The sequence below is a fragment of the Danio rerio genome, chromosome 6 (genome assembly GCF_049306965.1).
Source record: "Danio rerio strain Tuebingen ecotype United States chromosome 6, GRCz12tu, whole genome shotgun sequence".
Classification (NCBI taxonomy): domain Eukaryota; kingdom Metazoa; phylum Chordata; class Actinopteri; order Cypriniformes; family Danionidae; genus Danio; species Danio rerio.
In genome coordinates, this window is record NC_133181.1 from 39,347,464 (window position 1) to 39,357,500 (window position 10,037).

At 32.5% G+C, this 10,037-nt stretch overlaps 1 protein-coding gene across 12 annotated transcripts in view; it reads right to left on the reverse strand.

Annotated features, from left to right (window-relative positions):
- The window catches only part of opa1 (OPA1 mitochondrial dynamin like GTPase), a 75,006-nt gene extending 69,624 nt beyond the window's left edge, over nt 1-5,382 (reverse strand). For 11 of the 12 annotated variants that reach the window (XM_073952907.1, XM_021476848.3, XM_073952905.1 and 8 more), the window contains exons 1-2: nt 5,209-5,382; nt 2,219-2,537 (exon numbers count right to left, since the gene is read on the reverse strand). In XM_073952907.1, the coding sequence (XP_073809008.1) occupies nt 2,219-2,537; nt 5,209-5,237 (348 nt within the window). In that variant the 5' untranslated portion in view covers nt 5,238-5,382. 12 annotated transcript variants of the gene reach the window in all.
- Between the last annotated feature and the right edge of the window lie 4,655 nt (nt 5,383-10,037).

The following is a 10,037-nucleotide window of genomic DNA, read 5'->3' on the forward strand; positions in this document are numbered from 1 at the left end:
ACTAGTTATTTAACAATAGGTTAATTAATAGGTTAATTAAGTTAACTGAGCAAGTTAGAATAATTAAACAGTTATAATGAAAGTTATTAGATAACAGTAGTTTGTTCAGTAGCCAATAAAAATAATCTTATGGAGACTAATAAGATTGACTGATATATATATATATATACACACACACACACACACACACACACACACACACACACACACACACACACACACACACACACACACACACACACACACACACACACACACACACACACACACACACATATATATATATACACACATATATATATACACACATATATATATATATATATATATATATATATACACACACACACACACACACACACACACACACACACACACACACACATATATATATTTAAAAATATATATATATTATTGAAAAATAATACAAACTCACAGGAGGGCTAATAAATTTGACTTTAAGTCAAACAGCAAAGTCATTCATTCAAATTCAAATTCAGTACGACTGTGGATTTTGCATGTTGAAGTGAATGACTTTGAGGTCAGTCATTTCATATGCACAACAGGCATTTGACAGCATTAAATGTTCTAGTTGTGATAATTGCTGAAGCTTTTATCATGATACACTGCATTACCTCAATATTGACATAAGCTGCATAAGAGGTTCACAAGGTTATGCTAACATCACAATACAATTCAACTTAATTAGTTATTAGTAGGTCTACACGGAATCTGCGCACACAGATATCAGCGGATTTCCAAAGATTTTTAGCCTATCGAGTATATTTATTTACTTGTGTAAATGTGTGTAAATTTATATATATTCAGATTTTAAAATAATTTATGTGATATTGTTAACTAATATAAAAATGTTAATTTGATTGATTCACAATACAGGTTGTAAAGTATATTTTCTTATAATGTAATAATATAATGCATTTTAGCAGATGTATTATATGAGAGACTTGGTTATTGTTTACCACATAAGTGGATCTAGATGGATTTGCATTGTAAACATTAAATAAAAGTTAAAAAGCTGTTTTTTTATGTCATATATTATGATTTAGTTATAATACTCTCATAATAATTATGCATAAATCCACAGATTTTTTACAAACTTTTTCAGAAGAAATAGCAAAAAAACGTCCACAGATTCTGTCTGGCACTAGTAATTAGCACTGTTAAATATAACAGGCGGTGGTGCAGTAGGTAGTGCTGTCGCCTCACAGCAAGAAGGTCTCTGGTTCGAGAATCCACTGGGTCAGTTAGCCTTTCTGTGTGGAGTTTGCATGTTCGCGTGGGTTTCCTTTGGGTGCGTTGGGTTCCCGCACAGTCCAAAGACATGTGGTACAGGTGAATTGGGTAGGCTAAATTGCCTGTAGTATATGAGTGTGAATGAGTGTGTATGGATGTTTCCCAGTGATGTGGTGACCCCAGAATAATAAAGGGACTAAGCCGAAAAGAAAATGAATGAATGAAATAAAACAGTTCAAGCTTTTGATTGCAATGTGCTATTAAAGAAATATTAGGGCTATCAATATTGAACAAAAATGTGATAGCAGGTTAAATAATGCAATATTTAAAATGCATAACATCTTAAATGTAATAACCAACAGATTTTTCATATTATTTCATATCTACATCTTATCTTTTTTTTTTTTTGTATAAAACAAATTTGACATTTTTAATAACGCAAGAAAACAAAAAATTGTAAAACCTATATCACCACCACTTTGTTCCACTCATACTTTATCAAAATAAAAATATCTTGGGTTTGTTGAAGCCCAGATTAAAAATGTGGAAATAAATCTGTGTGTTTGAAAATTAATAGCCTATTAAGTTTTTCAGCATTTGTTGTTGTAAAGAACACCACTTGTGAATACAACAACCTGAAAAAGATACTAATGCTAATGGTACACATGGCAACTTTTTGAGCAATGATGCTTGACAATTTTGCTCGGCTACTTTTCTTTAGATGGCCAAAAATATTGTATCTGTAACCCATTGCCCTAAAAAGTTACCCTGCATCACACCTGGTTGCCCATTTATGGCTTCATTTCCCAATGGTTGCCTGTTTCCCAAAACGGTTGCCCTGTTCATCATCAGCATAAAAGTTTAAACAATAAAAGATTTTCACTATATTTTCAAGTACCCATGATAACAATACCATGCACATGCATTCTCACAAAATAAATTTGACCAAAATGGCTAGACATACCTTTTTTGCAGTGTATCCACCTCCAACCGCTGAGCCAAGCAAGATGTACCTCAGTTTCAGCAGTCTGGCGGCGAGACGGGCCACCCAGAAGGTCCGATGCTGTTGATAGCCGTGGCCTCCAGAGCGTGATTTGGGAGGACGCATGGGAAGCCTGGAGAGAGATGTGTAATGCCGGGCAGCTGAGCAGTGAGGTGGTCTCTGTGGGTTGTTGTTAGCAGAGTAGCGGTGATGGATGGCACGGGAGAGCGGGTGCAGTTTCTGCAATGGGACTCTGAACTTCACCCCCATCCTGGAGGGAAGCAAACCCTTGCAGGCAATGCTGGGAAAAGAGAGATATACTGTGATTAGAGCTGCACAATACATCGTTTTAGCATATCGCAATGTGCGTGTCCGCAATAGTAACATTGCAGGATATGCAATGTTAGGTTGGGATTATACTTAAAGAACAATAAAGAATACATGAGATTTATGAAGTCATTGCAAAGAAAGTGTAGAGCATTCAGGCACAATATTGTGATTGGCAACCAGGCATGGGACGATAACCATTTTCAAGGTATACTGCGGTTTGGAAAAGTCAAGGTTTTAAAACCGCCGAATATTTCTGTAATACCACTCCTGAGCTATGTATTTACATTTATTTATTTAAGACAGCATTATCTCCAGCAGAAAAGATATCTAAAGATGCAGTTTTAAAATCTAAAGAAATCTGTGTTTTTAAACAAATGAAGACAGCAGAAAGTCTGATTTATTTTAATTTAGCCTGACATGTTTACTGCTCCAAAATATTATAAATCTTTCAAAAAAAAAATAAATATATTGTTTTCAAAGGGGAACAAGTTTGTTGTTGTATACCCAGACATTTAAAAAATATATATATTTTAGAGCAATAATCACAATACCGTAATAAATTGAAAGCGTGATATTTTTATCCAAGGTTATCATACGTCACAATCTTATACCGGACCATGCCTATTGGTAACTTCAATGAATAATGATTTCACTAAATTATTAATACAATGAAGACTATACAGTGTTATTTTATGTTATATTATTACATTTCTGCATCTGAATACAATGTGAAAAATCATTAAGCACTGTTTTCTTTTTTCTTTGCTTTATTGTAATTATTTTAGCTTGCAATTTATTTTTATACAAGATGCACAAAATTATTATTATTTTTTTGTTTTGTATTTTTTAACCAAATACAGCTATTCAAGCCATCTGGTAAAAATGTGGGTCTTATTGTTCAAGCAAAGCTTCAAGAGTTGACATTACGAAAAAATATTAATCTACTCGCTCACCTACAATAATATAAAAAAATACACTACAAAAATATTTGAGAGAGTGTAGATTAAGAAAACAAAATGCTAAAGTTTAATGCAGGACTTCCCAATTTACTTACTTACAATTGTGTGTCGAATGTCGATTTATAAGTGTTTTAGTGAAACATTTTCTTTATGAAATAAAATGTAATACATAAATCATCATCATTTTTAAAACACATTCCATGACAACATAAACACGCTGTTAAAAAGCTATTTACAACAGCTCAAATGTATCCATGTCATAATAATGTAATATTAAATACAATGTAACAATTTCAGTATGGTAAAGTTATCAAAACATTTTTGAAACTGTGACAATAAAAGTTGAAAATGTTAATGCAATTACGCAATTATTTTTAAGGGAAATCATACGCAACAGTATTTTTACTTCTCATTTTGTAAATAAAACAGAACTATGTAAGGAAAATCATAAATGTGTAAGACAAAATGCACTGTATTAAAATCATCTAGAAATGTTAGCGGGTATCCTAATGAAGTAAATTTGGTTTTATAATCGCACATTCTGACTTTCACCTTCTTAAATTAAGCTAAAGTTTGTTTTATATTGACAAATACAGACATTCATTCATTTACTTTTGGCTTAGTCTCTTTATTAATCTGGGGTCGCCACAGCGGAATAAACCACCAACTTTTCCAGCATATGTTTTATGCAGTGGATGCCCTTTCCACCCCATACCCAATTCACCTATACCACATTTTTGGACCGAAGCACCTGGAGGAAACCCACGCCAACACAGGAAGAACAAGCATACTCCACACAGAAATGCCAACTGACCCAGCTGAGGCTCAAACCAGCGACCTTCTTGCTGTGAGGCCCACATTCAGATTTCTCCTTAACAATATAATTTCATTTTTTTTAATTTTCATTGCTTACACTAAATAGTGAAATTATATTAGCAGCCAATGACACTAATTATATTAGTACACCACTGTTCAGTCAATTAAATAGCGCTAATGTTGTTTTGAAGTCATACTTGCATGTGATTTCAGCCAGAATATTCAAAGTACTGTGGTAAAGAATAGTTTACCGAGTCCGAATGTGTGAATATAAAACCAACTTTACCTCACTACCCAATGGGTATTCTGCTTTCTGTTAGACACACAATGTTCACCAAAAAACAAATAAAAAAATGACAACTGCGCTAACACACCAAAAAAAGCATAACATAGTCATTCTAATAAAATAACAGGTCATTTTCAAACAGGAACCCGAAAAATATATCTAAAATTTATTCTTGGTGGTTTCGTATTAGCAGCAGTCCAATGGCTAATATTTAAAACAATCTAATGCATTTTAACGGTTTGAATTGTGATATGACTAAGGTTATTATGTGCTATTAATGTAGACATTTTATTAGAAGAAGTGATTCCTGTGGTGATATGAGAGTCAGTGTTTGGGTGTTGTCATTCAGTGTAACAGTGTAGCCTGTCAGTGTCATTTACGCCACGATACAGAACAACACTAACGTTAATCTGCACAGTCACCCTTTTAAAAAGAGATTAGTGCGTATGTGTAAATATATAAATATCACAAAATAAAGTATCCATTTTATATGTATATGACCAATCAATTACACAATTCCCAGTCTACTGTTCCTGCGTTAAATTCAGTAGCTGCAAACAAGCTGCTGTAACGTTACTTACCAGGTAACTACACTTCCGGCTCGCAACATCCTGCTATTATTAACTAATGGCAAATATAGATGAGTTTAGGATCTCTTTGCAGTATAAAATTCAATTCATCTTTCCAAATGGGACACATATGTTAGCTGCGTGGCTAACAAGGGCATCACAAGCAGGCGATCGCTAGTGTCAAGTGCTGCTGGGAGAGGAGAAAGTAGTTCCTGGTCCACAACGTGGCGTCACAGTGTCAAAATAACAGTCAGTAAAACAAAAGTCACGCCAGTCTGGATTGCATGTAAAGGTAACGTTTGCATTTTTGCGGAATAAAATATTTAATAAAAATATATTTTAAAATTAATGCTCGTCCAATTGGTCCAATTGCCTGCGAGTTTAATCATGTTAATTTCTACCCACTTGAAAAAAATTGCTATAAGATATAATAGTGTCGATGAACAATACTGGCTATAGTAAAGCGATAGTAACTCTTTGTTAATGAGCAGAATACTGTAGTATTAACGAGAGTGAGCTGATAAAATGTAATAAATACTGTAATATACTTTAGTTTTTACTTCATTGTTATGTACTATATCATGTCTACCCTAATATAGATTATTAGGCCATTTGTTTATATTACTATAGTTGTTGTTTTACCAGAGCAACTATAGAAACCCTTTAAGTGCTTTACTATGGTATGGTTAAAAAACACTACAGTATTTAGCCTACTATAAAGTACTATAGTATTTTTTTCCGCATGGGTGCTTGTGATTGCAGTACAAATACATTCCACTAGAAGGCAAAATCCAACAGTGAACCAGTGACTAATCAAAAGATGAAAACTACCCAGGTAGCAAAGAATTCTGGCCCAGATTCAGCCTACAGCTAGCACAGCAGGCATTCATCCGGCTCTGGCATACAGCATGTGGGCCAAACATGGCCCAGGTTGGACAGAGGTGGCAGGGGCGTAACTATACGTCCCCCTCACTTTTAGAGACAGACAATTAAGAAACAGGTGCTTAAGAATGTAAGCTTTTGGATTTCATACAGCCACCCCCCCCCCCCCCCCCCATCTTGACCCACGTTTAAAACACATTTAAATTATAGTAAAGAAATATTTTGATGCATGAAGTCATTTCCATCTTCCTGTTTGCATTTTTAAAGCCTTCGTTTTAATCCAGGAAACAATCAATATTTATTCATCTGTTGTTTCCTGTATGTTGCAAAATAACTTAATTTTATTTACGTAAAACATTTTTTATTAACCAAATTATTATTTTACAAATGATATTATTATTAACCATTACTAAACAAATACCATTATTAACACACCGAAAGTGCAATGCTTCGTGGGTTTATCAATTTCATTGCAGTCGTGAAACACCAAATATGGCTTCCAGACAATGGCCAAACATGGGCCAGATGGTCGAGTTTAGAACAATGGTTTATTAACTTTGCGTAGACTAGATATGGTTGATATTTGGCCCTTATATGGACGCCAGACTTGTTCCAGTCATATACCATAATTCACTGCGGCATGTGGGCCAAGCAAAAGCTGAGTGTGTGGGCCAGCCGAGCTGGGCCAAAGAAATTTTGCTATATGGGTAATATTTATCTCAATATGTTGTTCCATTGAAATGCAAGCAGGTTTTCTAAAATGTTATGTTTCAGTGTATTCATTTTTCTTTCCTATCCCATAATTGGAAAAAAAACAGACAATGACAGTCAATGGCTACAGTATCCAGCTATCTTCAAAATGTATTGTGTGTGTGTGTGTTCAATACAAGAAATCAACTCAAACATGCATGAAACAAGTGGAAGATGGGTGAAAATGACAGAATTTTGCAGTTTTGGGTGAGCTATCCCTGTAAGATAAGATTGAATGTGTTATTTTTTTCTTTTTCTGAAGCCACCTGTCAGCTGAACAAAGACTGCACTGGGTCATTATCTTCCTCTTTGAGTGTCTTCAGTTGGCAAGGTCAGTTTTTATTAAGCTCTTTGTTCTGGCTCCTGGACTGTGAAAAGTGTACAGACAAGATGTTCAGACTGGCTGCATGTACTGATGACGTGTAACCTCGATGAGTGATGATATTCATAAATTACTGCCTGTTGAGTGTGAAGTATTTTTCTTTAGTCTATGTGTCTGAATAGGATTAGTAAGTCTTTCATTTATGCTGCTTTCATTCATTCTCCTTCGGCTTAGTCTCTGATTTATAAGGGGTTGCCACAGTGGAATGAACCGATATTTAAGCTACGCGGTCAAATTAAAAATATTAGAATTTTAAAAAAATTATTTACTTGATTTTACTATCAAACATTTTAACATGTTGTTTTTATTGTATATTGTAATTTATTTGTTATTTCTGTAAAACATTCATGTGTTTGTGCTTTTATATTTCCTTAAATCCTTTTAATCCTTTTTATTTTTTAATTGCATTGATTTTGGTTAAACAATCAGGTTTACCCTATATGGAAACATTAAGAGACTACTTAATGGTTCTCATTGGATCTCTTCTATGGATTTATGATAATTTTTATAGTAATTTTTGTTAAATATTCAGTATAATATTTGAATATTTTCAGTATAATATACTGAAAATAAAATAGCTTTAATTTTGAGCACTTTTGCATTAAGTTAAAAAAAAAAAAATATATATATATATATATATATATATATGTATATGTTTGTATGTATGTATGTATATATGTATATATATATATATATATATATATATATATATATATATATATATATATATATATATATATATATATATATATATATATATATATATCCACTTTATTTTGTATTTATTTTTTAACATAATTATTTATTACTTAAACATTCAGGTTTTATAGTAAATAATTTTTACACATTCACCGTTTAACTATGCATTTTACTATATTTATTATATTATATTATATTATATTATATTATATTATATTATATTATATTATATTATATTATATTATATTATATTATATTATATTATGTTATATTATATTATATTATATTATATTATATTATATTATATTATATTATATTATATTATATTATATTATATTATATTTCCCAGAGGTGGGTTGCGGCTGGAAGAGCATCCGCTGCGTAAAAACTTGCTGGATAAGTTGGCAATTCATTCCACTGTGGCGACCCCGGATTAATAAAGGGACTAAGCCGACAAGAAAATGAGTGAATAAATATTATATTATATTATATTATATTATATTATATTATATTATATTATATTATATTATATTATATTATATTATATTATATTATATTATATTATATTATATTATATTATATTATATTATATTACATGCTCCTCACAGACATGCTGATAGAAATGACAAATTAGATTTCACGTTGACAATGCGATTATAGAAGTAGTGTGCATGTTTAGTGGTTAAAAAAAGACTGCTCTACTGTATCTAGGCTCTCTGCTTGACACATGATGTAAAATGTGTATTGAATGCACACTGCCATAGCAGGTTTAGATCAACCATAGCTCTCAGCTAGAACACGAGACATGATCAATTTGTGTTTGTGCTAGTAACGCAGTTATGAGACAGGACCAAGGCTGCACTCTGCATACATTCAACCTAAAAAAGCAGTATTTTACTCATCTTTCATTAAATCTAGGTTAAGGCCAGTCTGATGATCATGCTGGAATGAAAATGCATTAATATTATAACATGATCACAGTAGTTATCCTCATAAGACACTCCTACTTTCTCTTTAGTAAACTGTGTCAGGAGGTTTTCTGAGGCCTGATAAACCGTCTCAGGCCAAGTCAAACTCAACCTGCAGCTAAATAAGGTTGTCGAGTGTTTAATCCTGATCTATAGTGACGAGGCAGAACAAATATTGCACTGCTTTACAAAGAGAATAATCCTGCAAATGTAAGACTATTGAAATGAACGCAATATGCAAAGTTTTGAACGCTGGAAAGCCTGTGTTAAAGGTAAGACTGTTTAGAGTTTTGTGTCTAGAGTTTTGAACAATGACATCAGAGTTCTGAAACTTGACATAAGGATTGTTTTTTTTTGTTTGATTTTTTTTGTCACCGAATTTTTTTATTGTATTTTAAACTTTTATACCCCACACAACATGAAAATCACAATACAAAATCAACATTCAGGAAAATAATGTAAACAAATTATAATAAAAATTATAGCAAAACAAAAAATTCTAACAAATATAAAATATAATATACAGTTTTTCTTGTTTGCTTTGACCTGGTTAAAGAAACTAGGTTCCTCTTAATTTTCATTATCATTATCCCAGCAGAGCAGAAGATGGGTCTTGCTAATGTGTAAACCCTTTCTCATTGGATTGACACATTTACAGAAACCATCTATTCCTAACCATTAGAAACTACCAAGATCAGTATGAATTCACTGAAGCACCGGTTTGACACTCCTTCACACAAATCTTCAATTAGCAATCAGTCTGCAAATATTAAAAACTTTGGAAGGTCTGTGTTCTGTGCCAGTATGGATGGAAGAGGTCAATAGTGGCTATATGTCTTATACTCCAAATTAGTGGTGCAAAGTAACTAATTACAAATACTAAAGTTACTGTAATTGAGTAGTTTTTCTCAGAAATTGTAATTTACTGAGTAGTTTAATAAATGTGTACTTTTACTTTTCCTTGAGTACATTTTTAGTGCTGTATTTGTACTTTTACTCTCACTACTTTCCTTCAACCTGCAGTTACTTTGTTTTTTCTTGTTTATGGGAATTAGAAAAATCTGTCCTGTAATTCCTGTCCAATCGAATCACACATAGAAGGTAAATTGCATCATTATAAACTACTTCAAGACATGTGCACTTTAAATTGCAGCAAACTG